We start from the raw sequence: 21,164 nt of genomic DNA on the forward strand, positions 1-21,164 counted from the left end.
AAAATGAAAAGTGAAGTTTGTAATACTGGGGTGGGAGGGAGGGGCAGGTTGCCCACGAAAGAGGTAAACACTGAAGTTCCACTCGGTGTGCCAAAATTAATTCTTAAAAAACCACTACTACAACCTTATGGCATCCATTGAGACAAGAGAGGGTTGCTTTCCATGACAACGGAGCAGCTGGAAGCCGTTTTGTACGGGCTCTTTAGGCGATCTTGGTGAAATTATGCAAGTATGTGCTATCAAGTCGCAACCAACGTATGGAGACCCCAGCAAAGGGCTTTCAAGGCAAGAAGCAGAAGTGGTTTGCCATTCCCTTCCTCTGCAGAGTCTTCCTTAGTGGCCCTCAATCCACATACTGACCCTACCTCAATTCCAAGATCTAATGAGCTCAGGCTATACCATGCCACCTTCCCCCTTCTTTGGCCAAATCAGTATTTGTCAAACCTCCAAAATCCAGATTACATGGAAACCTGTCTCACTATCTTATTGTTTGAAAAAATATAAATACTAGAAACAGAGTCCGTTGTGCAAATAAATACAACGGGCTCCAGAAAGCTGGGGGGGGGGGGGAGTGGTTAGGAAGGGCTGGCAGGTGGGGGGCAAGGGGGCCTGGGGAGAGGTGAGAAGCAGTAGGGGTCTGGGGAGCGATGGCAGGTAGGGAGGCAATGGGGGTCTTGGGAGGGTGGAGAAGCAGGAGGGGGTGGGGAGGATTGGCCAGTAGAGGGGCAAGGGGGGTCCTGGGAGGGTGAAGTAGCAGGAGGGGTCTGGGGAGGAATTGCAGGTAGAGGGGTAAGGGGGGTCTTGGGAGGGTGGAGAAGCAGGAGGGGGTGGGGAGGATTGGCCAGTAGAGGGGCAAGGGGGGTCTTGGGAGGGTGGAGTAGCAGGAGGGGGTGGGGAGGATTGGCAGGTAGAGGGGCAAGGGGGGTCTTGGGAGGGTGGAGAAGCAGGAGGGGGTGGGGAGGATTGGCAGGTAGAGGGGCAAGGGGGGTCTTGGGAGGGCTGAGAGGCAGAAGGGGTCTGAGGAGGAATGGCAAGTTGGGAGGAAATGGGGGGGTGGGGAGGGTGGCATGCAGGATGTGGAGCCAGCAAGGGTGGGCAGGTGGAGAGCAGCACGCCGTGGCTCCTGTGGGCCTCGTAGGGCGGCAGCACCCCACTTGCGCCCCCTCGCCCCAGGTCTGCGGAGAGCGGCACACCTGGCTCCAGTGGGGGTCAGAGGGCCACAGGCGCTTCTCCCCCGCCATGGCTCCCCTGAGGCTTGCTGGCACGCTGCCCTTCTGGCCTGCCGCCCACTGGGCTATGAAGCCGGCGGCAGCAGGCCGGGCCTCCTCGCCAGCCCTCCGCCGCTAACGGCGCCCTCGAAAGCGGCCTTCCACGGCGCCCTTTTACGCTGGCGCGCCCGCGCAGGCACACCAGCATAAATGTGCGTCGTCGGAAAGACGCTAAGGGAATTATATAGTAGGATATGCGCTTAGCAAACCCAAACACACAAAACTGCCATGGCCAATAAGGCTGGCCTAAGTGAAAAAGGAGGCAGAACAAAGGTGACAGAAGAAACCATGACTGAAAGCAAGGAAGCAGCCCCAGGTGTTCAGCAGAGTGGGTTTATTCTGTAGCAAAAGAGGGCGCCTAAAAGCAACCAGAAGGGATTCTCCAATGCAAAAGGTTCTTCCAAAGCAAACAACTGCGAAGGCTTCAAGGCCCACAGCTCAAGCGCAGAAGAACACGCGCATCCAGGGCTCGATCACTCTGAACCACCTTAGGGAAGCCAGGGAGCACAGAAGCCGTCGTCTTGGACGTGCCAGGAAGCAGCCTGAGGTCTTGGACTTTTCCTAAGGAGTGAGGAGGGCTATGAGATCAACTGGTGGAGTTCTCGTTTTCGCCATTTTCCACTAGCTTCCTTTTCTTTTCATCTGTTTTCCCCTTGAAGATGCTATTTCTGTAGAACTGAAGCTCTTTGATGCTCTCCCGGATGTCATCAAGAGCTCTAAAGAGAATTACAGAGAGGTCGTATGTATGCGTGTGCGCGTGCGTGCACAATTCACTTCCAAATACTCACACAGGCTAAATACGGAATCTTGGAGGTGTGTCTCTCTGCACAATTTGGACCTGAATACTTGCAAGCCAGCCTGGCGTGCTCTAACCCGACGAAGGGGGGGTGGGGGTGCAGGGAGCCAGCGCCTCATCCACCTGGTACGAAGCTTACTATGCCGTCCTGTCTGTTTCCCTGTGTTTCTTGGGGGTGGGAAGGAGATGGTTTTAGTTTAGAATTGTAAGCCGTGACGGAAAGGTGGGGTATGTATCTTTTAATAAATGAATGTATCACCATGCTCCTCAGGCCAGCTTGGGGGGACGGGGCGGGAGGGACGTGAGAATGCTGTACTGAACTAAGCATGCATTCAAATTAGCCTTCAAATGAGAAAAATACGACCACAAAGGGAAAAACAAAGCCCCGCCTTTTTACCATTGATAGGAATTTATAGGATGAAATAGATTTAGCTGACCAAAAAGTCATTTCCATGCCCCAACAGACGAATTTCCTGCAGTTCTTTCTGTGCCACCACATGGTGGCGCTTTTGTCGAAAAAAGGAGGCAGCACAAAGGACACACACACACACACACACGCCAGTCCCTCACGCTGTGGCCTTCCTGTTTTAAAAACGGATTCTTTCCAGGGACCCGTTTTGTTCATGGATTTTTACAAATTCCATTTCTATGAAAACAGATCCAGAAGATGGTTGTTGGGGGTTTTCCGGGCTGTATTGCCGTGGTCTTGGCATTGTAGTTCCTGACGTTTCGCCAGCAGCTGTGGCTGGCATCTTCAGAGGTGTAGCACCAAAAGACAGAGATCTCTCAGTGTCACAGTGTGGAAAAGATGTAGGTCATTGTATCTACTCAGGAGGGGTGGGGTTGAGCTGAGTCATTCTGTAAGAGTTTCCCAGGGTGTGGAATGCTAATGGCGGGAGGCTTCACTGTATCCTGAGGAGGTTCTTTTGCATATGGATTGGTGCTTGATGTGCTAATCTTCTCTGCAGGGCTATTGTCGGGTGTGGAGTGTTTTGTTGGCCTGGTGTTTTTCAGAACTGGAGCCCATGCTCTGTTCATTCTTAAGGTTTCTTCTTTCCTGTTGAAGTTTTGCTTATGCTTGTGAATTTCAATGGCTTCCCTGTGCAGTCTGACAAAGTAGTTGGAAGTGTTGTCCAGTATTTTGGTGTCCTGGAATAAGATACTGTGCCCTGTTTGAGTTAGGCTATGTTCAGCCACTGCTGATTTTTCAGGCTGTCCAAGTCTGCAGTGTCTTTCATGTTCTTTTATTCTTGTCTGGATGCTACGCTTTGTGGTCCCGATGTAAACTTGTCCACAGCTGCAGGGTATACGGTATACTCCTGCAGAGGTGAGGGGGTCTCTGCTGTCTTTTGCTGATCGTAGCATCTGTTGTATTTTTCGGGTGGGTCTGAATACTGCTTGAAGGTTATGCTTTTCCATAAGCTTTCCCATCTGATCAGTAATTCCTTTGATATATGGCAAAAACACTTTTCCTGTAGGTGACTGTTTTTCCTTGGTTGTTTGATTCATCCTGGGTTTGATTGCTCTTCGGATTTCATTTCTGGAGTAGCCATTTGCCTGAAGTGCGTGGTTTAGATGATTAATTTCCTCATTGAGAAAGCGCGGCTCACATATCCGTCTTGCACGATTAGTGGATCGTGCAAGACGGATATGTGAGCCGCGCTTTCTCAATGAGGAAATTAATCATCTAAACCACGCACTTCAGGCAAATGGCTACTCCAGAAATGAAATCCGAAGAGCAATCAAACCCAGGATGAATCAAACAACCAAGGAAAAACAGTCACCTACAGGAAAAGTGTTTTTGCCATATATCAAAGGAATTACTGATCAGATGGGAAAGCTTATGGAAAAGCATAACCTTCAAGCAGTATTCAGACTCACCCGAAAAATACAACAGATGCTACGATCAGCAAAAGACAGCAGAGACCCCCTCACCTCTGCAGGAGTATACCGTATACCCTGCAGCTGTGGACAAGTTTACATCGGGACCACAAAGCGTAGCATCCAGACAAGAATAAAAGAACATGAAAGACACTGCAGACTTGGACAGCCTGAAAAATCAGCAGTGGCTGAACATAGCCTAACTCAAACAGGGCACAGTATCTTATTCCAGGACACCAAAATACTGGACAACACTTCCAACTACTTTGTCAGACTGCACAGGGAAGCCATTGAAATTCACAAGCATAAGCAAAACTTCAACAGGAAAGAAGAAACCTTAAGAATGAACAGAGCATGGGCTCCAGTTCTGAAAAACACCAGGCCAACAAAACACTCCACACCCGACAATAGCCCTGCAGAGAAGATTAGCACATCAAGCACCAATCCATATGCAAAAGAACCTCCTCAGGATACAGTGAAGCCTCCCGCCATTAGCATTCCACACCCTGGGAAACTCTTACAGAATGACTCAGCTCAACCCCACCCCTCCTGAGTAGATACAATGACCTACATCTTTTCCACACTGTGACACTGAGAGATCTCTGTCTTTTGGTGCTACACCTCTGAAGATGCCAGCCACAGCTGCTGGCGAAACGTCAGGAACTACAATGCCAAGACCACGGCAATACAGCCTGGAAAACCCCCAACAACCATCGTTCTCCGGCCGTGAAAGCCTTCGACAATACACAGATCCAGAAGAGTTAGCCATGTCAGTCTATAATAGCAAAATAGTAAAGAGTCCAGTAGCACCTTTAAGACTAACCAACTTTATTGTAGCGTAAGCTTTCGAGAGGCACTGCTCTCTTCGTCAGATGCATCTTGAAATCTTATGCTACAATAAAGTTGCATCTGACAAAGAGAGCCGTGGCTCTCAAAAGCTTACGCTACAATAAAATTGGTCTTAAAGGTGCTACTGGACTCTTTACTATTATGAAAACAGAGGTGTTCTCTAGCCTTGGAAAGGAGTCTTGTACCTCTGGAGAAATCCAGGAGCCTATTAGGAAAGCCTCACCTGTGAGAAGCAGCCTTCTTCGGTGCAAACTCGTAATCTTCTGGGAACCAGCGTCTGTACACACACACAAAAATTCAAACCTATCAGTGAAATCTCAATCATCTGCACCCAAATTAAGTGCCAAGAGCAGGGGTGGGTTTGGAGAAGGTACAGAATGTGCCCAGTCAGCCCCACTGAAGCACTGAACTCACCTGCCCAAAAAACCCAGCACCATAAACATGTCGGTTGTCATAGGAAAATAAACGCGACCCCAGCCTTCGAACCATCAGCATTTTTTAATTTATTTACTTTATCTGAGAACCCAAATTGCAGAACCAATTACACAAATGCAAGGGGATGCAATTTGCATTACTTGTTGCGACGGTAGAAACAGAATCTATTAAAGGAGTCTCCAGTCCTGACGACTGATGCTCTGGAAACACATCCCACAAAATGCCCACAAAACCACCTGAACCGCCGTTGCTGGGCATTCTCTGGGCAGCCTTGCCACTCGTTCCAAACTAGCAACCACCATTAGCGGATCTCTCCCCTCGAGCCCTTTCTGCCTTACCCTGCCACACCCACAACACCCACCCACGGCGTGCTAATGCTAAGCTGTCACCCACCTGCACAGCTCTTTAACAGTGCTCACGTCAATGATCCGGTAGTGAAGATGCTTCATAAATTGGGGCATGTGTTTGTCGAGAAACTTCTTGTCTGCATGAACCGAGTTTCCTAAAACACATGTAAACACACCAGTTTTGTTTATGTGCAGTACAACCAGCTAACAGGCGGCAAGGGTTGGAGGAGGTCTCACTTTCACCCCATCCAAGGACCGCATCACCCTCCCACACATGGACTCCTGACTTTGCCCCCAAATTTCGGGCAAATGTATGCTTCGGACACAGGAAACAAATGTTTCTTCTCCAGTTAACATCATTTTTTTCATTAAATAACACATTTGCCATTTTATGGTCGTTAAATACCACTTAATAAACAATCAGGCATTTATTATATAGAATTCCACGCACTTAAATGCAGTGTGATATCCACTGGCAGCTGGTTGCTGACTGTCCATTGTGAGGAAGTGGGCAGGCGAAGGGTTCACAGTAAAGTGCCCTTCCCCTAAGAAGCAAATCGAGCAGGAGCTAAGGATAGATTCCTCTCCTGCCACGTAGGCTCTGAAACTCATTTCCTGGAGAGGCCCGTGTTGAAAGACCAGAAGCGCCTGCTAAAGACACTTCAAGGCCTCCCATCCAGACTCCGACTGGAAGCCTCCTACGTATCTGAAGAAGTGAGCTGTGGCTCACAAAAGCTCACACCCTACCACACATTTTGTTAGTTGTATAGGTGCTACTGGACTCTTGGCTCTTTTCGACTGGAAGCCTCCCGCAACGCTAACAAGCACAGCCAGATAAATAGGCGGCACAGGAGAGCCCCGGGCAGAAGCAGCGACTGAGAACTGCGAATCCACTTTTAAAGAGATTGGCAGTCTCCTGACGAGCAACTGGGACTAATAAGTGGCACTATGTAGGTGTTTCGGTGCAGGGGAAGAGCAGGGAGAACTCCAGAAAGGAAGACCGAGAGACGGCTGTGTACGGATAAGGAATGTCCCTGGCATCAAGGAAGAGGGGCTCTCCAACCTCAATAAGGAATACCAAGAGCAGCCCAGCAGGAGCCGAGAGATTCAGGGAGAAACCTGCACTTCCGTTGAGAGGGAAGAGAGAGGGAGCGGCCCAGGGCACAAGTCCACACTAAACAGGTGGAAGAGGGTCGGAGATCAGCAAAGAGGCCTAGGAGGCTACAGCGCCGCCAAACCACCGTCAAGCAAGATAGAAGACAGCCGAAGGCCAGCAGAGCAAGCCCCTTGGCCAGTCCATCAGTCCCTGAAAGCAAGAATTCGGAAACGAAAAAGGTATTTAAGGACGCTCACGCCACACCTGTAACCATCTCCGCAAGCAGCACTCGATGAGATCACAAATTCAAAGTGTGCTGCCTTGTTATTTATCACTCCAGGAACCCACAGGGTAAACACAGCCCTTCTAATCAGCACAGGGGGGCCTCTGACTTTCTCTCCTTCCAAATATAAATTGGACACGGAGGAGGAAAAGGGATGACTGTTATGCAAAAACATAGCCAGGAATTCCAGCATGACGCTGATGAATCAGAAGCATTCGTCGAGTGGGCGAAAACGCAGAATATGAACTCGGTTGCCCTTCTTCAGCCAAAGAACTTGACAGAGAGAGACCTCAGTGTGAAAGTGATGCAGAGGGGGGGGGGGGGGTTGGATTTCATTTCTGGAGAGCTGAGCTTGAGGTTGCTGTGAGCCTCTCTCTATTTAGCCACTATCAGTTGCTAAATAGAGCGCCTCCCACTATCCCAGAACCAGGAAGAAGACAAAGCTGTTTCCAGGTGGGGAATGGCACGTGCAATGTAATCCTGCAGACAGCGCAGGCTGGCATGCCACCCGAGGGGCACAACCAGAAGAGCTCAGCCCTTTGGACAGCCCTCAGCCAAAGCCATGCACGCCCACCACCAATTGTTACAGGGGGCTCTGCCATACTTACTTTGCTTGAGGCCAAGGTAGTCATAATTTATTTGGGAAACAGCAGCTTTGATCTACTGTTGGAATTTTTTTTGCTGCAATTAACTGGGCCAAAAGAAGGGAAATGAAAGAGAAAGAAGTGGGGAAGATGAAGAAATGGGTCGCTTCTGACTTCTGCACTGCCGCTTCCAGGAACTTGGCTTGAATCTCTTTGAGGCTTATCTGCTATCGGTTTCTCGGTCAGTTGCAGTCTTGCTGTGGCTTTCCCAGTCATGCTTGCTTCTCAGATAAAGAAAAGCACTTTCTAACATGAACTTTTGCTGCTACTCACGTAATTAACCAGAAAAAAAAGAGAAAAGGAAGAAAGAGAAGAAAGGAAGAAAATAAATGCATTTTTTGAAATGTCTGCTCTATCCCGTTAGGAGCGTTGATCTTTCAGACTTCTTGCCTAATTGCAGGTTCTCATTGTGGTGTTTTTTAATATTGACATCTATCATTCATATGGGATTAATTAAAACAGAAGGGAAGAACAAGAGAGATGAAGAAAATGTACAAAAAAATTCCTTGTTTTTATATCCCTTGATGTTCAATACTGAAGTCTGAGATCAATTTCAGAATCAATTACTTAGGTCTTACAGTACAACTGAACACGACTCAATTAGTTCTAGTTGATATAGGAACACACACATAAACACACACAAACACAGGGGTGTAATGAACGATCCACAGGACTCCCTAGAGCAGGACTTCTAGATTTCCTCTTGCTGCTGTCCAATGAACCCCCCAAAACTTCTGTTCTTGGGGGTCAGCCAGGGTTGTGTGAAACCCAATGGGAGCTTCGGGGTGGAGACATGGTGGTGTCTACGCCACGACGTATCTTCTGAGAAAAGTGCCGTTGGGTAGCTCTAGGAATCACAGGTGATTCGTAGAGCTGCCTAGAGGCATTTCTGGGTTTTCTTTTTAAAAAAAGGGGTCCTTGGTCTCTGGTGCTACGGGAGGGAGGAAGGGGATGGATTTCTGCATTCCTCCAGCTATTTGGGAAGAATATTGCAGTCGCCTGTTCGACGGTCCACCAATGAACGAAGAGCTGCTGCAGGAGCAAGAGATGCTCCCAGCTTGGCCCAGAGTCTTGCCTGAGGAGACAGAGACTTTAATCAAGAAATTAAAAATGTCTGTGTTTCCTCTGGAAGTGATGTCATGCCACCAACAACGCCGACTATTTTTCTCCTGCTGCCACGCGGCACAGCAGCAGTCCACAAAGGCTACCAGCAGAAGGTCGCCCAGCAGAGGTGGGCGGCAAGGTGGCCCCAGGGTCAGCAGACCTTCTGGAACAGCACTGGCAACAAAGTGGGGGTCTGCAGAGGAAGGGGAGGGAAAGGGGTAGGAATCACAATTGCATTGCCGGATACGTGTCACTAAAGTAACGGCCTGTCCTCTTACTTTCATTCTGTGAACAGAAGACATGATAAAGAGCAAACTTCTGCTTCCACTGACAGTGCTCACCATCTCTTAGGTGAGACAAACAACAGTTTTACATCTGAATGTCAAGTTTTAAAGTAAATATTCTGCACAAGGAGAGGAACTAAAAATGAGAAATGAATGTAACACTGGGCAATCTGGGATGGTAATTCAAATACGCTAAGCAAATAAAATGTTTAAGCAGCGCAGGGAAGCTCTGGAAGAAATTAAGATCAAACACAAAGACCTATTTCATGAGGCGCTTCGATTCAATTTTCAGTGTGTAGATGCTGTCTGTAGAATTAACAATAATCGAGTCAGTGACTGACAGCTACTGATGGAGCAAACGGATGACAGAAGCAGGAGTAATAGTATAAAGTTTAGTTGGAAAAACTGCTGGGTACAGTTTGATTACATATTCAAAAGATCTGTTTGCCTTTTGTATTAGTTATGACCTTAACAACTTGTGATTGACGGTTTCACATTACTTCTTCCAAACACCTTGAGAGAGACATTCTTGTGATATTTCGAAATCTGTACTCCGAGGATAAGTCAGCATGTGAAGTAGGGAATAACCCTGACATCATACACTGAGGAGAAATGAATACAACTTCTGTCTGACCAGTTTCCCCCCATAACCTTGAAAAAAGGTCATACATTTCTCAGAGAGGAGCTGCGGAAAGTAAGAATCCAATACAAACGGGGGATCCCCTTCCAAGCTGACTTTCCAATTTAACCAGAAACTTTTAAAATAAGAACTAAGGAACTCGCCCTTTCTTCTGAGGGAACTTTCAGTTGACAAAAAGTTTTCCAAATCTGGAAAAGTTTTCCAAATCAGTTCACTCAACAAGTTTCCATTTTCCTACTACTGAATCTGTGGATATTAGCTCCTTCTTGAAGACTTCCAGATTGTTTCCCCTCAATCCAAATCCTGGTAGAAATCTCAATTTGGTAAATTTAAGATGATATTTAAGACTAACTAATAATACTTTGGCAAGAAATATCTACGCTTCACCTCTCTCTCTCTCTCTCTCTCTCTGAATCTGATAAAGGTTTTGATTTTTTAATGTTAACGGCCTTAGCCATAACATTAAAAAGTTGTTCCAGTTTTTGGAAAAGCAGAGAATAGCTATCATCTACAAGAAGCCTGCATCAAGAAAGAACAGAACTATTTGGTGGCCACTAAATGAGATGCTACGTGCTTAACCAAATCAAGAGGAGTGGCTATTTATATTAAATCTACCGTTATTTTTGTTTCAAGTGGCAAAAGAAGTTATCCTTTATTTATTTCATAAGGAAGAATTAGTTAACCAAAAGATGTACCATGTTAATTTTTTATGAAGATTTTCCAAGAACTGACAGATTTTGTTGCTGGTGATAAAATATTATGAATTAATTTTAATGGTAAACATTTTTATATATACTAGTGGTGTTTGCTGAAAGTTCATTTTTACCCTTTTTCTGTTTTAAAGGAATTCTATGGCTTTCCTTAAGTGATATATGGAGGGTTTTTTAAAAAAAGAATCATAAATTATATCTTTTATTCATGGCTATCTTTTATTCATGATATATTCTTGGACATACATTTGCCAAATTATTCTCCAAAGGCTCATGCTTGGCGGCATAATTTGGATTGATGAGTAAGTCAGAAGTTATATACTAGTCAATCATCATCAGTTTACGGAGATCAATAACATGGGATACATTTCTTGGCCAATACTGTGGGATGCAGCTAAAGCTTATGCTAGTGAATTATTTACCAACATGTCATCACGCTTTAGAGTTACATTCAGAATCCAAAATTAAGCTATTTCAGAACATGCAACAGCGTGAAGCTGATTATTAAAAATTCCTCAGATGAAATCATCTTGTTGTCCACAATGAAATGTTTTATGCAATGTTCTGATGAAACAAGATCTATCCCGTTCATGAAGCAATGATTTGGTATAAGGCAGCTTCATGTATTCATTCGTTTATCACACCCCTGAAATTTAACAAGTACCTGAGATTTGGAAAACGTTCAGTTTGGTTCTATTAAATCCTTCAACTGGGCTAATTAATAACTTCTTGATTTCTTTCATTTTGCCTAATAGCTGGAATTATGCCAGAGAATCACTAACATAAAAGTGAAAGATCTTCCCAAATTGCCTTGTATCGACCAATTTCCTTATTATATCAAGATTATGAGATCTATAAGGTATTTTATCTAGAAGACAGAATAATTTTATTGCTGATGATATTCAAAAAGTCAAGCGGGCTTCATATGTAGCCAACACGTGTGATAATATTGGAAAAATGATTGACTATTCATCTGCCATTTTTTAAAGGTGTATTTATGGCCTACTTCTAGCCTGAGTGAGGACTCTTTCATTCATATCATTTTGGACTACTGAATGTGATTTTAATGATTTCTTACTGATAATTGTTATGCCTTTTTGTTCATGATTTTAATTTGTGAGCCATTTCAAGGAGGTCTCTGCAGAGATGGCTCATAAATTTTCCAAATAAATTTATATATTAATGTGAGCAGCATACAGTAAACCTGATACTACCTTACAAGGTCCATAACGGCCTTTTAAACCTATATTGGGGTTTGCTCTTTTTTATTTTTATTGAGTCTCTAGCAATCTTGATGAAATCAAACTGGAAAAAACTTCTGGAACGGCTACGAATGTTCTTGCGGGCAGATGGACAAGTACTTAGATTCATGACATATACGGTGTAGTGTCTGGCTATGTGATCAACACCAGCCCCCTCCCTGCAAAATATGATGTGTTTCAATCCTCTTTAATGAAGTGTATTTTGAGGGGGCGTGGCTTCACACACAGAAGGTCCCAGGTTCAATCCCCAGCATCTCCAGTTAAAAGGACCAGGCAGGAGGTGATGTGAAAGACCTCCGCCTGAGAGCCTGGAGAACAGCTGCCTGTCTGGGTAGACAATTCTGACCTGGAGGGACCAAGGGTCGGATTCAGCATAAAGCACTTCGTGTGTTCATTAGTTTATCACAGCCCTGAAATCTAACCATTACCGAACTGAGATTGGGAAAACATTCAGTTTGGTTCCATTACATTTGCCTTTCTGATCCTCACTGTTTAGACTTTTACCTCTACCCCCAAGGATGGTGTGTGTGTGTGTGTGTGTGTGTGCGCGCGCGCCATCTGAAGACACACTTCTTGCATCTAATGAATGGGGTGGTGGGCTCTCCTTCTTTGGAGGCTTTTAAGCAGAGACTAGATGGTCATCTGACAGCAATGCTGATCCTGTGAATCCAGGCAGATCATGAGAGGGAGGGCAGGAAGGGTTACATCAGTGCTTAGTTCTCGTGCCCCCTTCTTACATGCCGAGGGTAATGCCAATCGTCACTTTGGGGTCAGGAAGCAATTTCTCCCAGTCGAGTTTGGCTAGGGATCCTGGAGGTGTTTTGCCATCTTCTGGGCATGGAGCAGGGGTCACTGGGGTGTGTGTGTGGGGGGGGGGGGGAGGTACTTGTGAATTTCCTGCACTGTGCAGGGGGTTGGACTAGATGACCCTGGAGGTACCTTCCAACCCTAGGATTCTATGATTATTCTTTGAATGGGGTTCTAGTCCACAAAAAACTATGCTACAATAAACATGCCAGTCTTTAAGCATCCACAAGATATCTGTTTGGTTTTACCACAACAGGCTAAAAAGGCAGCCCCTCTGGGATTTGTTTAAGGTATTCTAGTTGCTGTTAATTTTCAGATTAGTTTTGAATGATTCTTTCAAATTGGTCATATAATGATTTGTAGGATTTAGAGCTTTTTAAACCATTTTTTAAATTTTTTTAATGGCTTGGTCCGTTTGCTGCTTGGGGAACCTGCCACAGACAGGAAGGGTACATGATACTGTAAATAAATCAATGCAAACGTGAAGGTTTTTCAGAAAATGAAATGCCTCTTACCTGCGAGAGGACAGAGTCCCGGTGGCGTCTGCTGCCGGATAAAAGACAGAAATTCGTACTCTGCTTGGCGGAGAGATATTGTGCTGTCTTTCACCGCTTTGGTAAGGCCAGACTGCAAGAAGGAAACAGCCAACATTAGGCAGGGTGCCACATTTTCAAATCATTGAATCCTTGGATTGGAAGGTACCTCCAGGGTCATCTAGTCCAACCCCCTGCACAATGCAGGAAATTCACAACTACACTTCCCCCTCCCACACACATCCAGTGACCCCTGCTCCATGGCCAGAAGATGGCAAAACACTGTCAACCATTTTGCTTAAGATTCAGAGGAGTTAGCCATGTTAGTCTGTAGTTGCAAAATAGTAAAGTCTTCAGTAGCACCTTTCAGACTAACCAACTTTATTGTAACATAAGCTTTTGAGCACCACAGCTCTCTTCGTCACATGCACTATCAGCTTTAGAGAACCACAGCTCTCTTTGTCAGATGCATCCTTAGATGCATCTGATGAAGAGAGCTGTGGTTCTCAAAAGCTTATGCCACAATAAAGTTGGTTAGTCTTAAAGGTATTACTGGACTCTTTACCATTTTGCTTAAGAATCACAGAAAGAAGCTGCAGCACTTTTACCTTCCCATGATGCTCTTTGCACCATTCCGACATGCTCTCCAGTAGTTCATCTGGCTGGTTGATTATCAGGTTGGGACCCTGTTAGTGAGAAGGAAGAGAGAAAAACAAGACATTTCGGATCAAGGCCTTGGCAGAAGAACTGCAGCTTAACCTCATCTTTAAGCAAATTCCCTGAGCACGACTTTCCTCTACTCCAGGTACGAAGGGATATTTTTGAGATTTTCTGAGCGTACAAAGAGTGTCTTCCTTTGCCACAGACGTTCATCATCCTTAAGACAGTTCCAACCACCGCCACTCAGGGGCCAAAGACAGCCAAGGACAACTTCTTCCTCTCTCTGCTCTCTGGCTGAGGAGCAGAGAGAGGGAAAAGAGTCCTGTGCTACCAGAAGGAAAGGGGGACTTGATCCAAATAACGCCAACGGCAAGGACTGCTGCCCCCTGCCAGAGGGGCAGGGTTGACCGCAGGCCCTCCTGGGTTCCTGAGAGTCGTGGCCGGGATCCTTGCTGGAGGAGGGAACTCAGCTGGAATCTCCAGGGGCTTTGCAACAGACCATACAAGGAAGCTTTTCTGCCCGCTTCTTTGTGTACCTGCTTAACTGCCAGCCTTGCTTTTCGCACCGGGTGATGGGACCTTTGTGGGAAAGGCAACACCCGCAAATGGGGGGCAGACCTCTGACGCCTGCTGGGGCCACGTGCCTTCACTCCAGCTCACTTTGGTCACACCTGATGAACAGGGCTTAATTTTTTTTTTTTTGCATTGCAATTTTTCAGCCATGTCAGAAATCACTTCTTCAAACTTTTTAGACTAGAATTTCAGGCTTTTTCAATCAAATTATGGAAAGGTCACTTTCTTTTTTGGCAAACGATGAATGGCAAGTGATTTTAAATATTAATATATCTTATAAAGTGCAAGAATTATTTTCGTTCAAGACCTGACATGTAACAGCACCAAATGATAAATAAGTGCACACTTAATTCCAAGCCACAAAGTAAATCACTAAAAACCGTTTAACCGGGTGTCAGACTTCACAGCAGCCACGAGCAGCCCTAACCCTTTGAATCCACAGAGACATTTCCCAGGCTGCCAACATCTGGAATTGGCATGTCCAGAAGGGGCTTTTAGTCAGCCAGCTGTTATGTAAAGCATTCAAACAGGCTAATCCCCTTGTAAAGGCAAGCCCTCCCACGGCCAAGACAACCACCAAGAGGGAGGGAGGGAGGGAGGGAGGGAGCCCGCACTCGCCTGGCACCCATTCAAAACGCAACCTACTTCAGCCAAGATATTTAAGTCTGAGTCGGTTATGAGGCAGGCCATCTCGATGATCTGGTCTTTCTCAATATCCAAGCCGGTCATCTGTAGGAATGGCAAAAAGTTAACACGCATAAGATGTCAGGGAAACTTTATTCCACCAGCTAGGGGAAAAAAGCGCATTTTAACAAACCTTAATCCCTTTGCACGGCCTGCTGCTCGAAGGTGAAGCAGCCATTCGCAAAAGCCTGTAAGCGGAGGGAATTTGTAGAGGGGGGAAAGCCCAGTGAAGTGTTACAAGAGAGTCCGTGCCACGGACAGCTCAGAAATTAATGCAGAAAAGCAGCCCCAAAGCCTGGCTTAATTTGGGGCAAAGCCCCAGTGGCCACTGCGGCAAGTGCAACCTTTGTGCAGCTCAAAATTCTAAAACAGCGATTGGAACGCCAATGTTAACCTTGTCACCACAAGGAGAATCCATGGACTGAGTGATGCATCCTGCTTTTATGGGAAATCCTAATGGCTGTCACCATTAACTAGATGGGCAAGTTCATTCCCATACGCTTGTTGAAGGCTGTGAGTGAAGAAAGGTTAAAAAAACCCAACAGGCTCACAGGCCGTATACCCTTAATTTCCAGGAGGGAGAGATGAGCAACATAACATGGCGATCACCACCAGGATCCACCTGACTGGCTGCTCTTGATGACAGATAACCGGACGAGGGACTGGATCCAGCAGATTAGATCTGTCCCCTCCTTTGACACAGATGTCAGTGTTTTATGTCGGGCAGGATCTTTCAGCCAGGAGGAAGTCCTACCACTGGCAGAATGGATCTGTGGGATCCAGTTCAAGATCCCACATCGAGCCAAGCAAGCAACCCACCTGGCCCTTGGATGAATGTTATGGTGATGCAGGAAAGGTCTTGAGCTACTGCCCGACTGCTGCGGTCAAACACCTAAGACTGAGCCACCGAATCCTGACAATACAGAGGTATGGAGGGATTGAGAAATGGGTGTCATCAGCAAACTGTTGATAACCAGTTACCAAATGACAAACGAGTTCTCCCAATGGCTTTACATAGAGGTTGGATAACACAAGGGATGAGACTGCACCCTGTGGGACCCCAGAGGACAAATCCCACAACGATGACAAGTCTCCACCAGCAACTCTTTGAGCCTGATCTGTAAGGAATGATTTAAGCCAATCCAAAGCACATCCCCTGATACCAACTTCTGCATTCCAACATCTCAACAAGACGACACGGTCCGCTTCCACTGTATCAAAGGCTGCAGACAGATCCAACAGGGGCGACAGAGAGGCACGGCCTTTCTACACGCAGAGGGCAATCATCAATCAAAGCCACCAGCACCCTCTCCATGCCAGAGCCCGGCCTGAAACCGGGCGGAAAAGGGTCCACCGCTGACGAGTCCTTGAAGACGTTAGTTATTCAGGAAGACGGATAACCACCTTTTTGAGTGGCTGACGGAAAGTGCCTTGAGTTGATAATTGATTTATAATGGACATAAAGGACTCATTTATGTATTTTATTTACATCATTTATTTACTTTGTTTTATACTCCACCTTCCTCCCCAGTTGGGGACTTAATGGGACGTACAAAATTCTTATTTCCTCCATTTTGTCCCCACAACAACACTGTGAGGTAGGTTAGCCTGAGAGTGTGCGATTGGCCTAAGGTCACGAGCTACCACGGCACAGCGGGGCTTTGAACCTAATTCTCCCAGATCTTCGTTCAGCCCATCAACCACTATACCACACTGATGATTCTTACATGATTTCAGCAGTCAGGGTGGGCAAGGATCCAGAGCATAAGTGGGGGCTTTCAGAGATCCCAAGTTCCTGTCAAAAACTGGGGCAAAATGGTCCATAAATGGACAGGGCAAGGCAGTAGACGTTTCTTCTGCCTGAGCTATGTTTCAATCACTATCCCATCTGAGAGATCTGAGTTTTGAAAAAAACTTTTCAAAAGCATCACAGCTGTTCCTAAGACAACAAAGGCTTGCATTTAGGAGGACGCGGATAGCGACGTATCTTAAGCAGCTGGGATGGTCATGAATTAGATGATACAACAGTAAAGAAATCACATTTTTTGCCACTGTCGCTGCTGCTTCGTAAGTCGAGGGACAGCCCTGCAGACAGCTTCTAGGAGCGTCACGTCTCAAGTTCCTACCCGCAGCCTCAACAGAGCATGTGTTGGGAACCCGAAGATTCCCCTAGTGCACTCTGGAATTCAGCAGGATCTATAAGTCTCCATGCGCAGAGCACTGCAGCCGCATTCACCCGTCCTGAGTAGGCAGCAGTGAAAGCACGGCTCCGCTTGAGCCTCCACCCCCTGACACCAGACCCTCCCTTGAAGGCTCAGGGCAAAAGTCCCAGGTGGGACCTTCTCCCATGTGTTGGGTCCGTCAGAACTTGAGAGACCCCCACGGCTGCCAAAGAATCCACAAAGTCCTAGGCTGGTGCCGGCATGAATGCGGAAGTCCCCCCTGCCCGCATCCAGGCGTCTCCAGCACCGTGCCCGAGAGCGCTGCTGCCAGCTCAGGCAGGGCACCCATTGTGGTGTTTCTGTCAACGTGTTTCCTTTCGTCAAGGCTGGTGACTTAGACTGCGCTAGTCCACTCCAGGGATTTGCCAGGGGAGGGACAGAAAAGGAAGCTGTTGTCACTGTAGCTCTACAGAGAGAAAGAACCAGAGCGGTTCCTGTTTGAAACTCTGCTGCCTTCTTTTTCTGATGCCCAGCATCAAAGGGGCCATGCCCCCCTTCCTGTGCAGTCCTTGCCTGGGGAAGGGGAATAGCTTAGAACTTCCACATGCTCAAGCACAAGAGTACTGCACTACTGGGTACACCCCATACACTAAGGTGCTATTATGGGCTGCAACTTCTCACCCATCAAGCCCCCCCCCCGACTCCCCACTGAAACCTTCTGCTCCTTCCTGCTCCCCAAATGCTGAAGGAAGAACATAAGAACATAAGAACATAAGCAAAGCCATGTTGGATCAGGCCAGTGGCCCATCCAGTCCAACATTCTGTCACACACAGTGGCTAGAAATCCAGTGCCATCTAAAGGACTGTCAGTGAGGCCAGGACACCAGAAGCCCTCCCACTGCCTTCCTTCCAGCACCAAGACAACAGGGGGGGGAATCACACTTGCTAGACAAAACTAATGGAATCGAGGCAACTTCCCACGTTCTGGGATGCACACGGCTCCTAGAGTGCATTATGGGATGGAGCTAGGGTTACCACCTCCAGGTAAGGAGATTCCTGGGGATTTGTCGTACTGTGTGTCCATCAACCTATTTGTCGCTGTTCAGCAGCAGGACGCTGCCCCGTAATCCTTCCTAACCATGCGGCGAGTAGGCTTGCCAACTCAAGGTCGGGAAATTCCTGGAGATTTGAGAGTCCACCCTCCAAAGCAGCCATTTTCTCCAGGGGGAAGCGATCTCTGCAATCTGGAAATAAATCGTAATTCTGGAAGATCTCCGGCCACCTCCTGGAGATTAACATCCCTCGCTGAAGCCCCCACGCCGCCGCATCTGCCTTCCCGGGTGGCATCAGGCCACACCCATGCACACGCAAGACCCCTCCCACGGCACACGTGTCCCCCCTGGCAGGCGCCTGCCCTCGCGCCTCCTCACCTCCAGGTCCACCCAGACCATCCTCTGCCCCATCGCGCCGGCCTCCGCCATGGCGGCGCCTCCGTGCCCCTCCGGCGCCCCCCAGAACCGCCGCCGCCCTGCCGGCCGGCCCAGCAGCTGCACCCACCGCCAGGCCCTTCCGCCGCCGCGCATCGCCGCAACGAGGGGCCAGGCACTACAGTTCCCAGCAGGCGCCGCGCGGCCTCCGGCTCTCCCGAAGCGGCGGCTGCGTCCCGAGACTTGCCGGGAGGTGTAGTTCGTGCGCCGAAGAAGCCGGTCGCTTAGACGGGCCGCGGGGGATGCCGGGGGTTGTAGTCTCAGGGCCGCTAGCCACTCTCCTGCGCGCAGCCGCACTGCCCACTCACGCGGAAGCTCGCCGGTGGGCAGTGGCATCGCTAGAGTTGCCAACCTCCAGGGCGTGACTGGCGATCTCCCGGGATTGCAACTGATCTCCAGACTGCAGAGATCAGTTCACTTGGAGAGACTGGCTACTGGGGGAGTGGGGGCGACTCTATGATATCACACCCCTGCTGAACTCCCAGGGCTGGGAAATCTACAGGAATTTCCCAGGCTTGAGTTGGCAACCCTAGCAGGCATTATAACCCACGGAGAGCTCCTCAACCCCCCTCTGCCCAAATGCCAACCAAAATTCTCCAGCAATTCCCCAGCCCAGAGTTCGCAACCTTGGACTGAGTAGACGTGTGCCAGTACTGGAGAGCTGACCCGGCGGAGTAGAGAATGGGTCGCCAGCCCTGGCCTCCACCTGCCCAGAGGCATCCTTGGTCCTCCCCCTTCTCCTAACCCCATCAGGCAAGCTCGGCTAAGAAAACGCCACTTGCCACCATCAGCCAGCCCCCTCCAGCTGTCGGTGGGGATTTGAACCCAGGTCTCCCTCTTGAAAAGTGTTCAAAACCCAGGGGTTGTCGTGGGCCCTGGAGGAGGAGCCGGAAGATCCAAGTCTGGCTGCAAACATGCTGGGATGGCTCTCCTGAAAAGGTCTGTTGGATTAAGGAGCTGCTTGCGAGGGGACCCAATGCATCGTGTGGGGCCAAGGCGAAGCAGGGCGGCTTCAGGAAGCTGCCCAGTCCAGCCCTCCCCATTTCCAAACCTTTCCTCCCTCGAACTGACCAATGTTCCCTTTCCCTTTGCCCCCTGTGCAATTTGCAGGCACTGGCAGAACCCTGACAACCATCAACCCATGAAGCAACAGCTTCCAGAAGTGGCGCTACCTTGAGCTGCATTCAAAAGCTCAGGCATATCAGGCACTTCAACAGAGAGAAGTAGTGTGCAGTGGTTAGAGCATTGAACAAAGACCCACTGAGGCTCAATGGATGACCAGCGAGACATCTGTCTCAGCTTTGTTGCGAGAACACAATGGAGGAAAGAAGACCCACAGATGGGGAAAAGAATGAAAATCAGATAAACTAAATAAGCAACAACTATTTATTATGTCATGTATATCTTGCCTTTCTCCCAAATGGGGACCTGAAGTGGCTTACATCTTTGTCATTTCCTCCATCGCAGGTTAGGCTGAGAGTGTGTGACTGGCCCAACGTCACCCAGTGAACTTCCACAGTGGGGTGGGGATTGGGCCTCCCAGCTCTCAATTCCCAACACCACACTGGCTGCAAGCCAGAAAGTTTAGAACCCCGGTTTGTGGGGAAAAAACAAACTGCTCTTTGTTAAGCTGACCAATTCTAGACATCATGACAAGTAAATAGAAGCTCTCTCTCTCACACACACACACCCAGGAAGTTGGCAATCTCAGCATGGTGCACAATGGGAGGCCGGCATCTGCCTTTGCATCACAAAGTGGAGTTTGTTTAGAAGGTCTGATGACAGCCAAGGCATCCACTTTCAGGGTATTTAACACTCAGTGGAAGGAAGGAGACCAAACTCCATTTTTGGATGCAGGAGTTGCATAGCATGACTACCAACCATAATTTAATCCTTGGGAACCTTTGTTTTAAAAAAATATACAGCCAAAAGCAAGTGCATTTTAATGCTCTAAACAGTACTGGATGGTAAAGTTTAAACTGCGTAAATACTTTTAAACAATGTTAACATCTCTAAACTGGTGAACTTTTTTACCATCATCATCACTGAACTTTATTGCATTGGCTCAAAGCCTTAGCCAACCACATTCAAAGAAAACAGTTCAAATAATCACTGTATGAATTCAAAGCCATAAACTAGCCATTAAAACAAAATACATAATAAATATTTAAAATTATGAGCCTTAGTAGCAAAAAGAACAAAAATAACATTAACGTGCTATGCTTATAGTAACATCATACCCAGTATAAGCTGACTATCCATCAGCCAAGCCAACAAAGGATTTTGACTGAACCTTTATAACGATGTGATAAACTTTGCCATTTGAAATGTTACTGTCAGCCGCTGCCATGAGCACCACTATGCTGGGCACCGGCACGCCTGACTTTGATTCTGGGAAGCCATCAGGGACAGTGCAGGCTCATGCTCTGTGGAAGGAGGGGGGTATACATCACCCTCACTCCCTCTCAGTCCACTCGCAGGCCTGCTCAACCTGACAGAGTCCTGGCTGCCTCACCTTTCAAAGCCCCTGCCCTCCTCTGGGCTTGCTCTTCCTCCTATTCTTCATCTCTCTCACGCCTACTTCTTCCAGAGTGTGTCTGTCTCTCTCCAAACTCCATCACACTCCTACACAACCCACCACACCCTGTGGGTGGACTTC

General features: G+C 47.7%; 1 protein-coding gene across 1 annotated transcript; it reads right to left on the reverse strand.

Annotated features, from left to right (window-relative positions):
• Nucleotides 1-1,587: 1,587 nt before the first annotated feature.
• REXO2 (RNA exonuclease 2) lies at nucleotides 1,588-18,607 on the reverse strand. Its single transcript, XM_054997840.1, has 7 exons — nucleotides 18,449-18,607; nucleotides 14,818-14,901; nucleotides 13,548-13,625; nucleotides 12,922-13,033; nucleotides 5,623-5,731; nucleotides 5,018-5,071; nucleotides 1,588-1,984 (listed from the first exon to the last, which is right to left on the reverse strand). The coding sequence occupies exons 1-7, from the start codon at nucleotides 18,599-18,601 to the stop codon at nucleotides 1,855-1,857; spliced, it is 720 nt and encodes a 239-aa protein (XP_054853815.1). The 5' UTR covers nucleotides 18,602-18,607; the 3' UTR covers nucleotides 1,588-1,854.
• Nucleotides 18,608-21,164: the final 2,557 nt, after the last annotated feature.

This window comes from Eublepharis macularius, chromosome 14, assembly GCF_028583425.1.
Source record: "Eublepharis macularius isolate TG4126 chromosome 14, MPM_Emac_v1.0, whole genome shotgun sequence".
NCBI classification, from domain to species: Eukaryota; Metazoa; Chordata; class Lepidosauria; order Squamata; family Eublepharidae; genus Eublepharis; species Eublepharis macularius.